Source organism: Poecilia reticulata, chromosome 13 (genome assembly GCF_904066995.2).
Source record: "Poecilia reticulata chromosome 13, P_reticulata-male-v2, whole genome shotgun sequence".
Classification (NCBI taxonomy): domain Eukaryota; kingdom Metazoa; phylum Chordata; class Actinopteri; order Cyprinodontiformes; family Poeciliidae; genus Poecilia; species Poecilia reticulata.
In genome coordinates this window covers 10,131,946-10,154,187 of record NC_088842.1, presented here as the reverse complement: position 1 = coordinate 10,154,187, position 22,242 = coordinate 10,131,946, and the positions used below count along the sequence as shown (strand labels likewise).

The following is a 22,242-nucleotide window of genomic DNA, read 5'->3' as shown; positions in this document are numbered from 1 at the left end:
CCGCCTTCAGGAAGTCATCACAACGTTCCTCCATTATGCCTTTTATAATTGTTATTATTTATAGCATTTTTATAGTTCACCATGAAAACATTTGAAACTAAATCTAAACACCCAATGTGAAATAATTTACATTTATTAGTCTGTTTTTAGCAAAAGAAAATATTTTGAGCCTTAACTTCTCTGTCGTTTTATATCTATAAATCCACCAAACATTGGCACGCTAAATGTAAATGCATCGTCCTTCAAGTGAACCGCCCAGCCAAATATTGAATCCAAGTTCTCTATAGGTTAGCAATATTGCGCTATCTGACATTTCAAAGATAACTTGGAACATATTTACATGTGTGGCACCAAAAACTGTGGTGACCAAACATTTCATCGTCAAAAAGTATATATATATTTTTTTGGCTTCAACAGAATTTTTTTTCAGGATTACCTTGTTTTTTAGTCATATTTTGACCTCTTCTTCTATGACAAGCTACCTTGTCTCTGCTGAAAAGAAAACCTCCCAAAGGTGAGACCAAACAGTTGCATTTTAGTCTACCCCGTGCAGATCACATTCTCCCATGCTTGCTGTGCCCTTTACATCACTTGCATCAAACTGAAAACATGACTTTCCCATGGTTTTCTTTAAAGGTTATTTTTCCCCCAACGATAAAAGCCAGATTTGTGCTGTACAATATTAGATAATCATTCAATGGCAACAGAATTGGCAAATATGGTGTTAATGACATCAGTGGTGTAAAAAGTCAGTTTTTCCCCATTTTCATGCTTCTCATCTGTTTTTCCATCAATCTCTGCGACCATAAGCATATTGGACACATCATTGCGTGAGGTGTGACCATCTAATGCATTGAGACTCCATCCAAGCATGTGAATATAAAATGACACTTGGCAAACATTACCTAACAATCACTACATTCAAAACAGTTCTCTGCAAGATTGCTACTGTGAGCATTTATTTTGCGATACCAATACTTTAAAAGCATTTCTTGCAGTTCCTGTAGGGTGCACGACTATTAGCTGTCCTGTTGTCAAATTTTCTCACCTTAGCTGTGAGACTTTCATCCAGATTTACAATGGACCTCTGCTTCTGTGACTAACGCTCTCCTTACTATAACTTTACTTCAAACCTCTCCACAACTTGTCCTCTGACAAACCTATGAGACCTTCACAGAAAAAAAATACTGAACCTTTTGGGTTTATTGTGACAAAATGTGAAAAAAGTTAGTGTTAAAGTCTTATTATTTATTTTTTATATTGTATCCACTGAAGATTGGATATTGGACAAAAGAAAATGCCAAAGAGAACATCCATTCAGGTTTTTTATGTGATGTGGCAGAAAATGCTAAGCTGTAATTTCCACAGTTCTCAATCAAATTAACCGCTGAAAACCTAATTTTAAAAGACACTAACAGACAAAATGCTTTTTGAGTGACACGAGTTATAAAAATATAAGCTATCACACCCAAAAGTGACATTACTGTGACTTTATCCATCTAATTGTCAATCACACCGTTAACTTTAATCTAAGCAAACCCTTTAGCACATCAGACTTGCTAGGTATACTGGATCAACGGGGGCAAAAGAGAGATCATGTGACTGTGGTAAAGATTTCTCCATTTAAGGTATCATGTAGTAAAGCTTTGCATCTGCAGTTTTTACTCTTCCACAAAAAAACAACCTACAAGAGCAATCCGCTTTGTGGTTCCAGTTGTCTCTTGCATAATTTAGTCGGAATCTGTAACTTTTTTCAGTCTGGGCAAAAGGTCCAGTTTTTAACCAGCCGTTTTTTTTTTTTTTTTACCTCTGTGAGCTCAGCTTGGTGCAGCACGTAAACTCTTTGCCCCTTAAGGTAAGAAGATATTCAAAGCAGCTGCAAAGCGAAAGAAAAAGACTGACTTTCATAAAGCCCGGCTCAAATGCACATGACAAGCATTTGGAAAGGTATTCTCCCTTCACCGGAGTGGTAAAGTAGAGCTCAGAAATGACTAAAAAAGACATGACTAAAAAAAGAGCTGGCTTAAAAAGTTATTTACAAAGTAAAACTGTTGTATGATTCCCGGTCCGTACAAGCTGGAGAAACGACATGTCGCAGCAGAAGAATGTAGAGCCCTGAGCTATAAATAAATGTAAAGCTTTTTGCCAAAAGACTTGTCTAAGTCTGTCTGAACATTTACGACCTGACATCTTCATTCTAGTAAGGAAGCTGGGTGTTTACCTGAGTTAAATGCCCAACTTGCTGTGAGGAATCCAAGGTTAATCTGAGATTGAAAAAAATATTCCACAGAAAAAAAAACAAAGATAGGAAACAAAAGATAACGTGTGTAAACACTGGCAGGGTCAGAGTAGATAAGAAGACAAAACGTTATCCTTTCATCTGATGTGGACAGCTGAGATTGAGCGTGTGTGTTTAAAGCAACAGGAGGCTCTGGAGCTGAGACCGCTGCAGACGGTTTATGTGTGTTTGAGTTCTGGCGTGCTGCGGGTCGGGCGTGCTTCGGCTAGTATCACACACTCATACACACTCACGGTGGGGGAGAGGTTTGTTATATGGCGTTGAATTAAGACAAAAAAATAAAGCCTCAGAAAGCGTTCACCACACCTGGGTGTAGCTCCGCCCCCTCGAGCTTGCCTTCACGCTCTGCCCAGGTAAATCTCGTTTGTGCGTTACTCTGTATTGTCAGACCATCATGTTTATCCAATGCAACAGCTCTGAACCCGTAGTTCTCACCTACGTTCGCTTTTAAAGCCCCGCAGTCTGACTCTTTCGTGACCTCCTCTCTCTGAGTGCTTGGACCTATTCATGTCCCCTCCACCATGTGTTCAAGGCTTTCAAACCCTGTAATTTTTTTCTGCCTCCAACTGTTTGGAGAAAGAAATCTGTTCCCTTACGTGGCAAGGCGAGTTCTGGGTAAACGTGGTAGTTAGGTTGTTAGCGGAGGCTTGTCGATGCAGTTCAGCAGCTGAACATGCCCATGAAGAGCTTCTCTGCTTTTACTTTCAGGCGTCATTAAGTGCTTTTCTGTGGCAGAGCACTGCACACTCGCACGGTTTAGATAGGTTCTCGGCTTATTTGACTGTTTATGTGATCATTTTAAACAACACTCGGCTGCTACACAGTTTAGCTTTGCCTCAGCTGAGAGATGAAAATGAGAGAATAAGCACCAGGGTTCTGTTTTAATCAGATAATGTGTAATCTGAGAATGGAGGAACATTTTTGTGACTGAGGCCACGGATGTTATAGTAAATCCGATGGTTTCTAAGTAATCAAACTGTGTTTACATCAATGTTCACAGGGTAAAAAGAGACTTGGTTACAGATTCTTCCTCTCTGTCTAGTCCGTCACGTGACCTGCTCTGTGTGCTGTGCTCAGATAGGGTTACTGTCAAGGTTAGGCTGTCACTAAACCACCCCCAACCCATACTACAACATTCACAGCATAGTGCTACGTTTATTAAGCAGGAGGACATTTTACCTGGGTTTATTGAAGAATATTGCTTTATGTTTTGAGTCTTATATATAATGAAGCTACATGTATTGTCAGAGGTGTTCTCGTAGCATTTCTGTACTTTTCTGAATTAATTATGGCAGCACCATAACAGCCTTAAAAAAAAATCTCTCTTAAACCAGGAATGACAAGACTTTTAGAAATGACGAATGTGATCGGGTTGTTCCCAGAGCAAATATCAGATTTGAACAATATATCTTACATTCTTAATCCTCTATCGAAAATTATCTCCGAGTTTTGTTAATGCCTCTAAAGCCTACAGCTGGCTGATCTCACAAACCATACATAATCACCACGTCACTCGTTTAGCTTGCCCTTAAAGCTGCAGTAGGTAACTTTTATAAAAATACATATATTTTTTAAACATGTTGTGACAGTATAAAACAAATGATTTGTGAAAAAAAAAATCCAGTTTGTTTGCACAAACTGGATTTGTGCAAACATATTTCCATCTGCAGAAAGGCACCACTTCCGTTCAGGAACAACCAATCACAGCCAGGAGGAGGTACTTAGCGCTGTCAATCACCCTCTTGTAGGTGCTGCAGCTGTGCCAACAGCGGAGAAAGAACTTACCATTACATGAAAACTGCTCATCCACCTTCAGTGATGGCCAGATTACTAGCTTGAGCATTCATGACAGGCTCCGTTGTGGGTAACTAGCTGCTAGCTGTAGCGTACCAGAGAGTAAAGGGGGGGAGGCGATGTGAGCAATGTGTACACTGGCATGATTGACTGTGCTAAGACCATCATCCTGGATCTGATTGGTTGTTTCTGACCAAGCAGTCTGTTTCTGCAGATGGCGGTAGGACCACAGGGAGGAGGCAGAGGAGCTCATATTACACTGTCAGGACATAGTGACAGTTTAAATATAAATGTAAAAAAACCAACATATTTTTATAGAATACAGCCAAGGCAAAAATAGGCTTCAATTCCCCTTAAAATGTTGTGGCTGTCCAGCAGAAACTGTAGTTGGGACAAAATGTCACACCTGAGACAACATTTTTGAATAAATTTGAAACAGTCCTAATAAAATATAGCGTGCAATATTACTCCACTTTCAAGTTCTCAAGCAAATAGATGGTATTGTTTTAAGACTGGCACTCTGATCGAGACATCTGTCCCTATAAATTGATGTTTGCTTTTGGGAAATCTAATCAAATCAAAACTGATTTGGAAAAATAAATAAATAAAAATCTCCTTTGGTAAAACTCGGAATGTGAACTACTTTTAATGCATCCTGACAGGGATGTTTATTATTATTATTATTATTATTATTATTATTATTATTATTATTATTATTATTATTATTATTATTATTATTATTATTAAATTGTTCTCCCTCTCTTTAAAACAAGGATTCTGATAAAAAAACTATGTCATACCTAATTATTCATAAAGACAGCAAAGCTCAGATTCAAGTCTGCATATTTAATTTTACTGCTGCCTTTATAGTTTTATGTGAAATATAAAGGATGTACTGAAAAACAACAAAAGAAATCCCCTCCAGAATGACAGAACTTTGTCTGTCATTCTGAATAAAAACAGATTTAAACCCAAATATGACAAACAAGTGATGCTAGTTATTATTATAAATTATGTTATATTAATGTAACTATTCAAGAAGAGTCCAATCTAACATTTACCTGAAACTTTTTTTTGTTATTTTTGAGCAATAGAAGAAATTTAGAGCTGGGGTCCAAAAGCCAAAATCACGTCTCTGGAATACGGTGAAATCTGTTCCATCAAACTTTTTGTTGAGCGTCACTGAACAATGAGTCTTCTGTTTGCATCAAGCCGCACATTTCCCTCGAGGTTTTACGTAGCATGTGGTGTAAACCTTCCAGTGGGTTTAGTAAATACGTGTCTGAGTGACAGAGGTTTTCTTCTTGGCACATTTTAAGTAGATTTAGTGCTGCAGGTCTCAGCAGAGACGCTATCTTTGTAACCACAGTCTGCCCACAGGGTGTTTTTAAAACGCGTATGCACGTCTGGGCGTGTGAGCTCTGACACAGAAAAGTAGTAGCCTGTAGGCACAGGTTTTAACACCTCTGCAGCATATCACTTGGAGAATATACAATAAATACCCTTTTTGAGAATTGACAGCCATACTGAACACGAAGGCCGTCTGTCAGCTTTTCTTAACTTGAAGACTGGAGTAGAAGACAAAATATTGCTCTGATTCTATTATCCTGGGTTTAGTTAAAGGGGGCAGAGGTCATGCTACCCTGGGTGTGCTTGTGGTCCCTGTGGAAACCTCTCTGCCCACGTTTCTGCAGATCAATTAGAGACGAGCTGCTAAAAGGTGGGGTCACCGCGCCTCCACACGCACTGCTTGCAGGCATGCACTGACTCTGTAGCAGCTAGAGGCCACACCCTGAGCAAACACACCTGCTGCCTTTCATGCAGAGCTGAATGGGATTCAAACAGCTCAAGCTTTAGAAAATAAATGCTCTGCTGCTACTGCAGAAGTGAGGTTAAAAAAAAGAAAAACAATCTCCCAAGTTTTGAAAATCTGACCGGAGGAATCGAAAATCTGAACATGAAAAGAGCATGAAGCAAATATTAGGGCATGGCTGGTCACTGATACTGACTGAGTAAGGAAGAGGAAGCCAACAGGCATGTTCTACCTTTGGAGGAGCTGCAGAGATCCACAGCTTTGGTGGGAGAGTCTGAAGTTGCTGCTTGATGTTGAGATTCTTTTGTGAAAGAAGATTAGATGGAGACAAAACTGAACGTTAGGCCTACATGCAAAATGGAGTGATGGAAAACCAACACACCACTTCTCCCTCACTGAACAAAAACATTTAATCACACTAAGTGTTTTGTCTAGTTTTCAGTCCTAGTGCATTTGAACAATTGTAAAACTGCCTTACAAGTAAATTTTCAACAAGATATAGAAGCTTGTTTTAAGTCAATGACTAGATGAAAAGTTCCACTGGTACATTTTTTCCACATATAACAAGTCATTTTTTTGATCTGCCAGTGGGACTAGTAATTTTAATCTATATTCAAGAGTTATTGACTTAAAACCAGCTCCCATATCTTTCTGAAAAGTTACTTAAATTTAGATTTATCGTATTCCAAGTGTAGTAAGATATTTGCACTAGAAACTAGTCCGAAAGTACTTATTTGTTTAAGTGCTCTACAAGGTGAAACATGGTGGTGGCAGCATTGTGCTGTGGGGAGGCTTTTTTATCAGGATTTGTCCTGATTTGATGGGAATCTTGAGCGAGGCTGCCTTTTCAGCAGGATGAAATAAAACACACACAGGTCTGCTCCGCTGGCAGACACGTACCCTGAACAAACTTGCATTTGTACAGGGATGAATACAAATGCACAGCACTTTTTGTTTCTTTAATATTTTGAATGGTAACAAAATTAGAAACTACATGATAAAGTTCAGGGGCTCTGACTGCTTCTGTGAGTCACTTCAGTGATCACTGATCACTTAGGAGCCTCAAGTCGTGCTTCTCTTAAGCTCTAAGATCTTCTGATGCGTGACTGTTTCAGTCCCAGTGGACCCCTGCGACATCTCAGACAGACACACCCGTCTGCAAATAAACACACTCAGTGTCTTGCTGGTGGGTCTGGCCTGTGTGGAACTAAAATATTTAACACTGTTTTAAAAGCCATTTCTTTTGTCCTGGGCTGTGTCCGGCAAATTTAGGACTGTCTCATAACTGCAGAAACAGCTGAAAATGCAATTCTGGTCAAACTTGAAAGGAAATCAGATACTAATGTTTTACCAGGACAATGCTGATCAGTAGATCTCTATTTTACAGGATACGAAAAGTAAAAGGAAGAAAGGTAATCATGTTTTTTTTTTTTTGTTATCCAGCAGATAAAAAGCAGAACTTCTGAAAATTTAGTCTTTTATGTAGTGACTTGTATTGAAGGCCTAATTATCCTCAACATCAAATAGGTGAAGGCATCTGGACGGTGCCATCTGTACGTCTTCTGCATTCACTTTGAGCATGTTTTAGTCAAGTCTAAACACAACAAATGGAGAAATTTCTGCAGTAATCACGGGAACAGTGTAGCGCAGAAAGACTCGTACAAAAGAAACAAAGATGACAAAAATGGCGGCATGTTTCAAACTGTCTCTTTCTACAGTCTGTGTCTTGTTTTACGTCTCTTTCTGAGAATAAACGTGATCAAGATTTGCTTCGCTGTTGCCACGTTTGCTGTTGTTTTCAGGACCAATTAAGGCTTTACTTTCCCCTCTAAGACCAGGTCCAGTTTGGATCCCAAACAAAGCGCTGACACTTCTGTTTCCTTCAAATAAACAGCTCCAATACAGATCTTAAACCAAAATACTCATCGTGTCGAAGCATTACGTCTTATCATCCTTTTTGGTCTGTAAACAAAACAGTCAACTGTGATGCACCTTATCGTGCTGCAAAAAAATCAAATACAGATTAAGATGTGAGATTTGACATGTATTTGGGGTTAATCTTGTAATTTTTTCACTTTATTTTGCATTCAAAACCACTACCTCTACCAAACACCCTGCAGCAGATTTTCTTTCTCTCTGATGTGTCCTTAAAATTAAAAAAATGATCTCAATTTGAAATCAAGCCCAGCAGGTGAGCAAAGTGGAAGTTTGGTGTCAGCCAATCGGTGCATCTTAAAAGGGAATATGAACTAAATTATCATTTTTGTCTTAACGTCACTATGGCATGGTTTTCCTTGGACTTTTTTAGTTCCAGAATCATCTCCAAGACTCTCTCTGAAACTGATGTCACAGTCCTCGATCCATATGATTCTAAGTTTTCTTCCAGCGAGGTCATTTCTATCCTACCCCACTGCCTGAAGGAAGGGAGGGCAGACTCCCCCCGTCTAAAGCACAGCAGGGGGTGGCCTTCTTGTTTAAGACGGACAGCAGGTAATGAGCACTGACACAAACACACGAGCCATGCGGCCCTGAACTGCTCGCTCCTCGTTCCTGTCCTTTCCCTCCCTTTCTTCCTTTCTTTCATCCCCCACATCTCCCGCTGCATTCCTGACGTGCCTCAAGGAGACAAAGCGGAGAGGAGGAGGAGGACAGGGGGGCTTTGGGACTCCAGGACAGACAAACAACACACACAACACAGCCACAATAGCTCGGGTCACAGCCATTGTGTGTGTGCATGAAGGAAAAGGTCTTGGTGCTCGCATATCAATAGAGGAAGAGGTGTTGGGGGGGAGGAAGCATCATTCTGTGTTTTCCAAGCAAACATTTACCCGCTGTTGGTTCAATTTTCCACTGCATATTTTAAGGCTACACCCTTTTGGAGCCTCAGACCAACACTTAAACTATAGGGGTGAGTCAGCGTTATGATTCAAGCTGCCATGGTAATAAATATCCAGCTTTCATGCCGGAGCTGATGGGAATGCGTCCACACAGCCAGGAGAAGCTCAAAGTCGATGCAACACTGACCTCCTCTGGTGGAAGTGCCACATGGCAACAACAAAGAACGTTCCGTCTCTAGAAATTGGGTTAGACATTAATTCGAGTAGGTCAACAACCAAACTCTAGAGTAAGACTGTCAACAGCTATGAAATATTGAGAATTATGTGCTGGGTTGCTTTAAATTTATAACTCTGATCTTAGATTTTTTTTTTTATTTCAGACCCAAAATGACTGATAATGTATGTGACTTATTTTTTCCCACCTGATAATCTGCTGGATTCGGTTAGATTGGAAAGCAAAATTGCAACATTTGTTCCATTTGCAGCAGGTGCGGTTCGTTTTCACACTGCGCTGTGTCAAATGATCCAACCCTTAGAAGAACCTGTCCCTGCCCTCGCCTGTGGTGGCGCTGCAAAAAAAACCACTGACGGAAACGACACGAAAACCTCCTAACCTCCATGAGCAAAACTTCCTTCTTCGCAAAATGTAAACAAAAATTAATTGGTGTCAGATTTTAGTGGTTTTAGGATTTTTTTTGTTTTTGGCAGAAAACCACAAGCCATTTCTCATGCAAGAGCTAGACTCAGATGTTTGTTTAGGTTGTATTTACCTAAAATTCCCCATGCTATAGTTCGCTTCCCACTTTTGGAGCATTGGAGCAGTCTTCAGTCTGCTTGGGACCTAACTAAGCATTCAAACCATGCCGTCAGCTCACTTCAACCAAACCCAGACCTAGCTTTTTAGGTGAAACAGCATTAGCTGTTTTGGTTCGCATCAGTTCAAACAAACCACACTTTCTAGGCAAATGAACTAGAGTTGGATTAACGTGGACTAAACAAGGCTGGTGTGAATGCTCCCTTAAAGTGTCAAACAGCTTCCCCTATCAACACTATGAATTAACAGTCGGCTGGATGTTTGCTGCTCCTCCACGTAGTTCCAGCTGTTTTAGACTGTCCTGATCGTCATGGTAATAGATGCATGGGTCACATAGTTTAGCGCTACATTAGCCAACTAATCCCTCTTCCTTACTCCAGCTGACCTAACCTTGTGTTTCCAGGGTCTATCTGAGACGGCTGACCGCAGGATTACTGCTGCTGGCGAGTTTATTATGACAGAGACAACCTTTGACATGAGAAGCTCAGCACACAGCAAGATTCAAGAACGACGTGTAGACTTGTGCACACTCACCGAGGTGTAGTTGGTCTTGCCCATGTTGTGGTTCTGGTTGTGGTTCAGGTTTTGGTTCTCTTGCTCTCTGCACTGCAGACCGGCCAGGTGTCTCTCCAGGGCTGCCCAATCCATTGTGGGCAGTGGTTCCTCCTCTACGCTCTCCTCCTGCTCCTCTCTGTACTCCCGCATTGGACCCCCAGCTCCTCCACTTCCTCCTCCGCCGCCATCTCCTCCTCCGCCACCACCAGCACCCCTGCCACTGCTGCGGCTCCCCCTGCCCTTACCGGAGCTGCGGTGGCCAGTTTTAGGAGTCTCTGGTCCTCCCTCGGCTGTGCCAGAGGAGTGGAGCTGGTTGCTCTGCGGCAGAATCAGATTCCCGTTCTGCTTCAGTTTATCTGGGACAGTTGCCATGGAGGTGGAAGTGCGTCCTGCGGGGGCCGGCAGGGGCGGGACCGTCTTCACATCCTGGAATTCTTCGGCGAGGCTGCGAGCATTCGCCGACTTCCTGTAGCCTTCTTTTAGACCACTAATGCTCACGGCGCTCTCTTTGCTTTCGTCTTGACCAGGAGGCTGCGGGGAGGTGTATTCCTCGCCGTACTCGCTCTCCCACTCCTCCATCACCTTCTTCTTGTACTCCTGGTAGTCCTCATCCTCCTCGTAGTCATCTAGAGTGCCCAGATCTGGGGACGGGGAGGATTTGTAGTCCTCCAGATTGGCCAGGTCAAGAGAAGGAGAGCAGGGTGTAACCTTGTTGGAGTTGGACTCTGAGCTGGAGCGACTGGACGCGTCGCTCCCCAGGTCCATGCCATCCTCTCGATAATCCTGTAAGATAAAGAAAAAAAAAAAGAATGCAGATTGAGGATGAAATTCCTAAAACTGTGCGCATAGGACAAGCAAAGGGAGGAGAAACATAAAATGAGAATACAGGGAAGTTTGGATTAGTCACAGAAGTGTTGTGGTTTTAGACAGGCAACCACAAAGCACTTCCTGACCTGCAGGAACTTCCTTCCTCCTGCAGTTTTACAGACGATTGTCTTATTGTTCCAGCAGCTGAACTACTTATGCCAGATATTCTGAACAGAGTCGCTGTGTGTGAAAACCTGCTGCAGGAAGCTTTGTCAGCTAATTTATTTACATATAAAACTTTATGTCATGTTATCCTATGTATATATACTTTATATACTCTATACTATGATACTGAATCCAACTGGAAAAAGTGCTTGACGTTTCAGAAAACAGAATTTGGTAAAACTATGTTATGTTATGGATAGAACCTAAACGAGAAATTAATCGAGTTGGATTTTCATTAGTTTTTTATATTTCTTTAATTATATTAATTGTTTTGCTTCAACTTGTTTCATTTCCATATTTCAGATTTTTTTTAAATTTTATTTAAAACTCTTTTCTCATCTGTATGAAGTCTAGAAACCCTTTCGAGGTCTTTTCCCCACTGAAGCGAAATACAAATCCAGCTATTTGGAAAATCCTGGTCATGAAAACAGGGACAGTCATGATGAGGAACCTAAAAGAGCACCGCCCATCACTCTCGTTAAGCCGATATGCTTTTAACGTTACAGTTTGCAAGCTTTAAGCCACATCTCTGTTAAACAGCTGAGTGGAGGCTGGCTACTGGCACAAACAGTCTGCTGTATATGGTATATAATTTAAGTCAGGGGAACTCACATCTGTAATTATCTCAGCCATTTCAGAAATTCCTCCACATTTTCCTTTCTTTTCCAGCCAAAGCAAAGACTTTCATGACTTTTTCTGTTAGATCCAGAAGGTCTCCTCTGAGACATTCAGGTTTCACTCTTCTTCAGTCCTCATGTAGAGTAGTATTCTGTAATGGCGCTTTAAATTATGTAGTTAGCTTAGCGTTTAAAAGGTTATAAAAATTAAAAAAAACATCTTCTCCCCCAAAAAAAACATCAGCTTTTTATAACTACGTTATGTATGAAGAGCAGAACAATAAAAAGGTATATTACTATGAGCAATAAGCACTTCAAAACTACTAATTGTTTATTCTTTTGCAATGAAAGTTACAATAACTAAACTGCATTATTAGAACTCCAGTTTTATTTGACATATTTCATGTTAATACAGTCTTCGATTTGCACTGTGAGAATTTCACATAGCGGTGCCAACTATTGCTGAACTTTGCTTATGAGTACTGTAATTAGGTTTATGTTACTCTGTTTCTAAATGCATGGCAGATTGCTCGGAATGGCCTTGACACAAACACTCATCGTAAGGGAGGGGTCTTTGTGGCTTAGCGTGTCAGAATACCGCTCCACTGCCTACTGCTACATCTGCACAGGGACTAAACAGAGTGTTATGAGCTCTGGGTGAGAGCGACGGAGAAATGTTAATGCACAGCAAACTGTGGCACGAACAGGTGAGTCTGGAGCTGTTGTCTGACCTTGTCTGTGTTGCACCAGCTAACTGATTGGTGCACACAACTAATGAAAACGTCCCTGTTGTTTACAACCGTCCACAAATCTCCACCGAACCGGAGCCTTTGGTTGTTGCAATATTTCTTCTTTTTCTTTTTTCTCCCCTCCAAAGCAGCGTACCTTCATCAGAATGTCTCACTACCTTTAATACCTAATAAAAAGCAAAGCACACCCAAATTTCTCTCGGGGCAAAGACAAATTAACAACAAATTCCTCAGTGAGCACATTATGAGCTGCTCTGCAAACTAATTAATTACAAAGCTTGCTAAATGCCGGTGTAGACCAAGAGGACGGAATCCGCTCTGCTTCTCATGCAAGACCGAACGGACGAGGGGAGACATATAAGTGCTCGCCGTTATGTTTACCATAAGAAACGTATAATAAGTTAGGCCCACAAGATCACGCAGCTGCTTACTGCGAAAGGAAGAGCGGGAAACGTGTTTGTTGTGGGAAAGCAATGTGACTCAGCATCTTAAGAGTCCATCTGAAAAGTGCTGATGGGATGTGGAATCATAAAGCCCTTCTGAGGAACTTGCATTTCTGCGAGAAACAAGTCAAGGGGAATGGAAGTAAAGCTGCTGCAGAGATGGGACTGACATGCAAATGTCCAGAAAAAAAATTGTAAGTCCACTTTAGATGGGATGTGAGATTTAGCCTTAGCCGGCTATATGTTGTCAAGTAGCAGTGAAAACAAATGGCAGCATTTTACATTAAAGGTTAGAGTCTCCAAGAAGTCACGTGGGTGAGTAATGTAGAAATCAAACTTTTTCATTGAGTCGTATTAAAATTCTACTCAGTTTAGTACAAAACATCTTTTGTTTTATTAAAAAGCACAATGTTGAGGTGGCTGCTGGTGTAGCAGGATGGTAAACCAGTAATTTCACTGGTTTGCTTTTTCATTTTGACCAGTTCACCAAATCAATTGACATGTCTTTCTTTTTTCATTTGTAATACTTACAGCAATGTTGTCTGGATTTACATGCATTAAGAAAAATGCTTTTCGAATAAATGATAAATGCTTCGTCTGGCACAGAACCAAAAATCCAATTTAAAACTTTAATCTAAGAGGATATAGATGCAAAACAAACGACCTGTCAGCTTAATGACAAAGTAATATAATCACAGAATAGTTTTTGTTTTGGCACCCCATAGATAAAGGATATTATCTTTGTAGAAATCAATGTAGGTCTTTTAAAATGTATTTCTTTTTTCTTTTAGAAATTTTGAGTTTTAGACCAAGAAAAAAAGGGTCTGCTTTAATCCACTGTTGAAAAACGCATTTACAACAGTGGATTTTCTTTTTTTCTCCAAATTTATCCAGACCTGGGAAAATAATAGGTGCAATAATCAGGCATTTCCTGGCAGACACTATTTTTTGTTTTCTGATATTTCTAATCAGCCACTTCTGACATAAGAGATTGCAGTTTCAAGAGAAACACAACTAGTGAAAGAAATCTCCTGTTTTAGCTGATTTTTTTTTCTTTAACTGAAAATGCTAAAGCATATCAGCTGATATTAAGCATCTTTGCCAAGCAACCGTTGGTAAAGCTGCCAGATTTCATCAAACAAACAAAAAGAAAAAAACCCTGCCAATACTGCTTTGTGTGTGTTTCGGTCGATGACATCACAAAACGCACAAATATCAGTCGACCTCATCAGTCAGAAAACTTCTGAATGTTGCAATATGGAGTCATTTGTTCAATAGCAACCTAAATTTAAAAATATGAAATTATGAAATTGTAACATCTTTCCATTGCAAATAAGGGTATTAATATTGATAATACATTCACAGAACCTTACTCAAAAGAAAGAAAGAAATAACAATTATCCTTTTAACCTCTGGGTGGGGGGCTTTAGGGTGGGGTGTAGGTGGGTATAGACCAGGGAAGTGCAATTTAGCCTTAAATCCGGCCCTGTACGTATAGAAGGAGGGTACAGAGTCGGAACCTTACCAATGCGCTCATCCGGCGCCCTGCCTGGTGGAACAGTATGGTCACCAGCCCCAGTGGTGTGAGACCCGGGCTGTCATGGTTGGCTTTTCTCGCCCTGTTAGGTGCTAATCGCGTCTTAAATCTCGGTCCACCGATTCTTTACGTTCCTTCAAGCGCTACCTCCGACATTCATAACCTCGCCGCTCTCCAGGCAGCGTCTGCCGCGTCAAAACGCCGCGGTCACATGACCCAAATAATGCAATCATTTAAAGCGAGTAGTTCATATACATATAGAGAGAGAGCCGCTTAGATAGACGGCGCGAGACGCCAGCAGGCTGCACGCGGAGCTGCAGAGCTTGATCCGCTGTGGGATTAACAGAGAGAGAGAGAGAGAGAGAGAGAGAGAGAGAGAGAGAGAGAGAGAGAGAGAGAGAGAGAGAGAGAGAGAGAGAGACTGTACACAGGCTGGGTTCGACCAATAAAATACATGCAAATTGACAGCTGCACCGTTATCAACCCCACAGCCGGGTGGGTGTTTTTTTTTTTTTTTTTTTTTTTTTTAAAGTCAGGGGAGGGAAGTGTTTATTTGCAACGAGAAAGAATACTACGCTCACAAACGAGTCCTCCTCTAGATGGTATTTAAAGGGGCATCATCGCATACGCCCAGGCTGGTTTTCCATAGAGCTCACTCCAAAAGGCATCCGCGGCATGTTATCATTATGTTATTAAGCATCTATAATTAACAGCTTATATATTTTTTAAAGAAGCATTTCATTTAAAAAGGAGTCAACAACAAATATGCACAATCATGCATATCCTTCAGACTAATGATGTAATGCCCCCCTCCTCACCACCAAAAGTCCCAAGAGGAACCCGGCAGCGGCGCTGCCTGAAACGCCCTGTACCACCGACTGTAGCGGTGATGAAACTGACCCCGATCCACGCACCGCTGTCGGTCAGAAATAAAGTCGCAGGAGCATAAAGTACTCTAAATGAACTGCTACTCACTGTCATCATCTTTACGTCGTGCCCTCCACGTCAAGACATTGTAAAGTGTAAATCCCAGCTGTTAGACAACAGTGACGGTGCTGAGTTGCTTCACAGCCAGCCTGTTTTTATTCTAAGGGCGGGCGGCGGAGAAATTACAGAGAGCCGGTGGATCGTTCACAGCAGTCATCGCTGAGTGAGGGATAGTTGTTTCCACAGAGGAAGCCACCAGAGTGAGCTCTGGTAGAAGAAGAAGAAGAAAGAAAAAAAAAACAGGCTTTGAAAGGTGTTTATGTAAAATAATAGTAATAAAAAAATAAATAGAAATCCCAGCAGGTCAGTGTCCTCTCCTCCCCGGCTCGGAGACGCGGCGGAGCGGTGCCCACAGTCCAGCGGTCCAGCCTGCGCTCCCTCCACGTCAGCCGGGGGAAATAAATAGCCTCCGTCTGAGTAAACTGCGACTCCCCTTTTCCACTGTGGGCTTCCGCGCAGCTTCAGAGATTCCACGCAGGCAAAGGATGGGAGCTTTCATAAACAAGCCGAACCCAGCAGCGGCGACCGAGCCATGTGTTACCCAGCTGGCACAGGTCTGCTGCTTGTGACTGGTGGCGGCTCTGTGCGCCGCAGCCCGCCTGAGTGACGAAGACACAACACCGAGTCTGAAGCCCAGCCTTCTGCACCCACTGACCCCCTCGGAACCACGGAGGGACATTTCAGGGAAGAGTGACAAGTTTTTTGTTTTTTAAAAAAATTATATTTTTAAAACTTCTTAGTGTTCTGGATTTATATTTTCCAGTGACAGACATAACGCATTAGAGGGCATTTTGGCTTAATGGGCTACACCTGCGCTATGACGAAATATGAAGCAACAAGAAGCCAATACAAGCTGGCCAGCATTTGTTAGCGTGAGTTTATTTATAGAGACAGCGACGTTTACATTTTAGAAATAACTTTTATATTATACAAAATGTCCCCATGTTGATCATGTATAGATTCCAGAAGACGATATGTAAAAATATAAGACCTCTCTAAAGACCTCAAAACTTTTCTCCATTGAGAATTATATTCAGTACAATTCAACAGAAAAGGAAACAGATCTTTAGTTGCAGACTATCATCAAGCCACAGACTTAGCAACATTTGCCCACTACGCCTTGCACATTTTCAGCAAATCCTTTGGATTGTTAGGACATTTCTTGTCCACTTCATGAAAGTAGACAAATTTTCAACCATTTGTTTAGTTCTAGAGCTTAGCTGGGCCAGTCCAGGGCTTTAATATTCCAATCACAGAGTCCTTTTTGTTTTGTAGAGTGAAATTTCTCTTTATAGTCAGCTGTCTTGTAGACTTCTGACGTTTGAGCACTAAACTATTTGCAACTGTCTTATTACTTTATCCCGCACAAAAACCCCAGTTTCATCTGAAGAAAAGCAACCACCGGACATGCTGCTGCCACCACCGTGTTTCACTGTAGATTTGTCTTTCTTTGGTAATGACCAGCTTGTTCCAGACCAAATCTTTTGGAACTGTGGTCCAGATGTTTAAGAGGGGTTTCATTAACCCAAAACACATTCCTTCTCATAGTTTTGATAAGGTTTCAGCGAGGACTGTGTGTTATCTTTGGCAACTCTACTCCTTATGTCAAACATAGAGAACAGAACAACAGATGTAGAACACACCAACACTTGACATAAATTCCTGCAACTCCTTCAGTGGTGCAGCCGTCCTCTTTGCAATCTCCCTGATATGTTTCAGACTTGTTGTTTCACCATGTTTTGGAAAACCATCCAGTTTCTGTATTGTGACTATTTTCAGTGTTTTCTTCAAATATTTTTATTTCATGCTACGGGGCTTTTTTTGTGCTCTTCTTCTGACTGATACCTTTGTTTCTTTCTTTTTCACAGCTAAACTTCTTGATTCTTCAGATTCACAATAATTGGCAGATTTGTACCCAAGAATACTGAATACTAAAATTAAATTAAAATGTAATTTAACAAAGTAACGGGTGTGCCCACATATGCAGCCAGGATATTGCTCTTAAGGCCACCAGTATTTGTTGGGGGTCAGATACTACAGTCGCTTGCGAACAGCTGAAACCCTCATATACTTGAGATCCCTCTAGAGTAGCCGTTCTCAATGTAGGCGGTACTGCCCCCCGGGGGGCGTTCAGAGGACGGCAGGGGGCACTGGCGGAAATTTTTACAAAAGGGGGGCGCTGGGATTCCTTTGGGGGGCGTTTGGTCAAAGGTAAACTTTACACCTTAAATGCACAACAATACCAGTTTAGACTTTGAGCAACTTGGTAAAATGTATTGTGTAACATTAAAACATGCTTGCCTACAACGGTATCGATGGCAGCTCTTCTTCTTCTCTTCAGTGTTTGTAGCTTTTGGTACAACTCCGTTCTCCTGCTATCCCTCTGAAAAATGAACCTATTTAAATCAAGAAATCCCTCCACGGGTGATACCACGATAGAGAGCGTTCATTTTATAGCGTTAACACCGGTGCTGTAAGTGGTCTGGTATGAAACGGGTGTGATAGAACACAGCACTTTAAAATTTCAATAATAAGAATACCGAAATTGTTTCCGTTGTTTTAAAAGGTTTATGTCAGTCTGCCTTTTCCCCATCAATACGCTTCCCGACTGCCCTGCACCTTAGGGGCTTAAAAAAAAAAAAAAACGGCACGCACATTGCTCAAAACTCTGAAACAGGAGAAGCGGGACATAAAACGGAGCGACAAACTAGATGTGAATTATGGCATACAAACAGAGAATCTGACGCTGAACAGTGAAAAATCAACACATGATATGAAACACATGACGGTTAGGTGGCGCAGCAGGTGATGAGTGAAGATTACTGATGGTCAATAAACGATAAAATAAATCTAGCAACAGGTAAGAAACTAAAGTGGACATAGCAATAAACCAAGAGAGGATAATACTAATCAAAGGAAACTAAATGGAAATGAATGAAGAACAAAATGCAAGAATAAACTAAGAAACTAAAGTAAATACAAAAGAATAAACTTGTATGGCAAGTCCTTTCGAGCAATAATGAATACAGAGGACTGTATGGCAAGAATAAACAGACACTATTTCCACATAAAAGGTAAAATAATATCGTTGAAGTGCCATTTGTTTGTTGAGACCACATCTAGTACTGAGAATAAATATATCTTATAGACCATAACAGTAAATAACATCACTTATTTATGTTTTTAATTAGATTTGATATATTTATTTCTTCAATATTATTTTTCATGTCAGTGTTGATGTCATGTGGATGATGACTCCATGACACTTTCAATTTGACTCATTAGGATTTGATTAAGAACCAGATTTGTTCTTTGTCATTTCTGTCCAGTAAAACTATTAATCTATAAATCAATAGACAGGTCTATATAAAGATATAATCCATGTTTTTGTCTCATATTTGTATTGCTATGATTAATGTAGTTACAGTTCTATCCATGTTTTAATGTTGCAGAGCTCAGTCGTTTTGCAAGTAGTTCAAAGTTTAAACCTTGCATGTTGTACATCTTTTATCTGGTCATTTTGTGAAATATTTAACATGGCACAGAACAAGACTATTTTTGCCACGCTGATTGACTGCTGTTTAAGCTGAATGCCCATTGCATGTTTTTTAGACACCTGTGAAAATAATTTCTATTCACATTGCTTTTTTGTTCTCTGGGAAATAATTTTTGATGATAAATACAGAAACAAGCATAAAAATCAAAACATCTACAATAGTGATAGTAATATTAATAATAAAATAATAGTCAATGCAAAGTAGCCTGCAAATTCTTTGGTGGGGGGAGGTGAGGGACCTGGATAAGGGCTAGGGGGGCGCTGGCCCAAAAAAGGTTGAGAAACACTGCTCTCACTGCCAAGGAAAATAAATGGCGCTTTTTGATTGGTCAAGAGTGTGTGAAGTAGCGCCGAGGTTCATGCTTCAAAAACTAAATTTTCTTTTAAATATTACAGATATGTGGTACAAAAGACTTTGTAAATAGGTGGACAACCCTTGAATGCCCTCCTTGCCCTGACCTCAACCACTGCCTTGTGGAGTCGGTTTGGATGCGCTGTTTGTGGCAGAGTGACCAAAACAACCCAACTGGCCGACTTGCCACAGATGCTGATTGAAGACGGGGATGCCATTCCTCAGTAGCGTATAATCAAACAGGAGGTGGAGCCAGGATGTTTTGGTCAGTTACCGTCCACTGCAAACTCCTGAGGCCGCTGTTTTCTAAACGAATAAGTTGTTAAATTTCTAAAATGTCTTCTTTCTTCAAGTTTCAGCCATCCAGTCCGATAAGATACACCTGGCTAGCATCATTTTGAAAGATAGAGTTTATAACATGAGAAAGATGATCTTTGAAAGAAAAAAGCAGGCTTTTTATCAGGGGTGTGTGCAGCTTTCAGAGCTACAGTATTTACTTTGAGACAGGAAACAAAGCAGTCATTGCATAAACTTAAACACACACACACGCATGCACATACAGACTCCTATGGGTGCCAGATGCAGTGTTAAAGCTCAAGAGGGCCAAACATGGAAATCATTCGCTCTTCTCATGTGACATTCTGTTTCTTCTCTCCACAGCTGCTGTTTTACATGCACCAAAAAAGGGAAACCAAGTAAAACATATCAGCGATACAGTACCCTAAAGAATGACCTACATAGAATCATAAAACCCGAGCATAAAACGGTCCAGCATTGGAGAAAATTGCACAAACGCGGCGTGTTGCGGTGTTGTAAATACTCCTCGGTTATCTCTCCGTCTCACCAGTTTCTCTGCTCTTTTCGGCCGACTGGGCGCCGCCTAGATTTGTAGTTGTTTGAGGGATGAGAGCTGTCTCAAGATATAGTGTGTCGGACGTATAATAGCGGAGCAAAAGAGATCATCCGTGTAATAATGGAGTGGTACTTCAAAGCCCCCCAGCTGAGCCTCTTCTTCTACTTCAGTGGGGACAACTCCAGTTTAGATCATCCCAAAGAGAGGACAGCGGGAATGCTGCATGTTGTCACAGCTCGACTCCTTGTTGATGCCTCCGAGTCTTCATCAAGCACTCTTTTCTCTGCTGTGTCCTCTAAAATTAGAATCTGCCATTATAAAGTGAGTAAATGGGGAGTAAACTCATTTTGGAGATTTTATATATGAGATAATTTGCTCACAAGGTAATTAACTCCTCATTAATTTGCCAACAGGAGGCAGAGATTGGTTCGCACGCAGGTTGCTACCTTTTGAAGTTTCCGCCTGTCTCTTTTAACCGTCAAAGACTTTGAGACAGTTCCGGAGTGGCGTCCTTCCCCTCGGTGGACTGCTCTACAAAACAATAAAAGCCGTATCTGAGCTTCGAGTCAGGAGGGCCAGATGAAGATATCCATTATCTGTCACTTCAAAAGCTCTCTTACTCAAATCTTTATCGCACCCGGAAGAGGTGAACTCTTCCTGCACTTTGGATAGAGGAGGCGGTCAAAGAAAAGTTCCCTGTGCAACACCTCCGGCGCCGCGGTTCAATCACTCCCCCCGTCCTTATCCCCTCCTGCTTTGCTATGAAGCAGAAGACTGACGTCTGTCAAGCTGCCATTCAGCGGGAATTACCGATCACCGACGGGCAGAGACGTGTGGAAAAACAGACCATTCCGGATCTATGGTATCTTGGAAAGCTTTGCTCCATCTGCCCGGCCTAACGGTCCGTCCACGGCGGATATCTGGCAGGAATCACCGAAGGCCCATTACTGACAGAGAGATAAGGCCAGAGAAAAGAATGCCCCCTCAGATAATACTGAAAAGTCGGGAAACATCTTTCTCGGGCTTATATCTGTCTTCCGAGGCGTTTAAAAAAAAAAAAAAAACAGGGCGCTCCTGACAGTCGGAGAAATTGAACCTGTCTCCAGCTTGTCAGAAACTCAGCGGCTCCAAAAAGAGGGGAAGACACTAAAAGTGACCTTGGAGGATTCTCACTCCCACTTTCACTCCCAGAGTGTCTTTCACTCTGGGAGATTTTTAGAGGGATTAAGTTCACCTTGAAATAAAGAGGCCTGAACTGAATGACAAGACAATGAAGCGTCAGAAACATAACTCTGGTACAAGGCCAAACCCGAAAAAGAGCAATGTCCTTGTTGGTTGTGGAACACGCAGGGCCACAGGGAGACCTGCTAAACATGGCGGCCCTCTCATCAAGACATGCTGTCATAAAGTCTTGATACTTTGCACTATTTATACACAGTAGCCTTACAATGCTTCAAATAACTACTGACAGCCCTTGAACTTAAAGTAGTGCAATCCTTCAAAAGTCACCTAATGTGTAAATAAGCAACTTTTATCTGAAAACGAACTCTTCTGTGAAGGTCTATGAGGTTTGTTAGAGAACATCAGTAGACAAACGGCATCATGAAGACCAAGAAACCCACCAGAAAAGGTCAGGGACAAAGTTGTGACGAAGTTTAAAGGCGCGTCAGGCTGTTTGACTATAGCTATAGCTCTAAACATGTGACAGAGCAAAGTTTGATGTATCAGCCGATAACAGAAAAAGTACGACACAACTGACACTTAGCAAGACATGGTCGTCTATCTGAACTGACAAGCTGAGCAAGGACAACGTCAAACAGAAGCAGTCAATAGGTCCATGTTACCTTTAGAGAGACTGCCATGATGAATAGTTCAGGTGGGAGAACCTCTTGACATGATTGCCATTAGTTGCATGTTCCACAAATCTGGTCTTTATTGAAGAAAGGTAAGAAGAAAGGCATAAAAAGTCTTTTTTGCCCCATAGGTTGTGTTTACTTAAATCTA

The 22,242-nt window shown here is 41.3% G+C and overlaps 1 protein-coding gene across 4 annotated transcripts in view; it reads right to left on the bottom strand.

Moving 5' to 3' along the window:
- The window catches only part of schip1 (schwannomin interacting protein 1), a 264,588-nt gene that overhangs the window by 36,604 nt on the left and 205,742 nt on the right, over nt 1–22,242 (bottom strand). For 2 of the 4 annotated variants that reach the window (XM_081614872.1, XM_081614871.1), the window contains exon 9: nt 10,092–10,895. In XM_081614872.1, the coding sequence (XP_081470998.1) occupies nt 10,092–10,895 (804 nt within the window). Of the gene's footprint in view, nt 1–10,091; nt 10,896–14,478; nt 14,661–15,465; nt 16,061–22,242 lie in introns of those variants that run through there. The other 2 variants (XM_008425829.3, XM_008425828.3) reach the window with 2 other exon arrangements.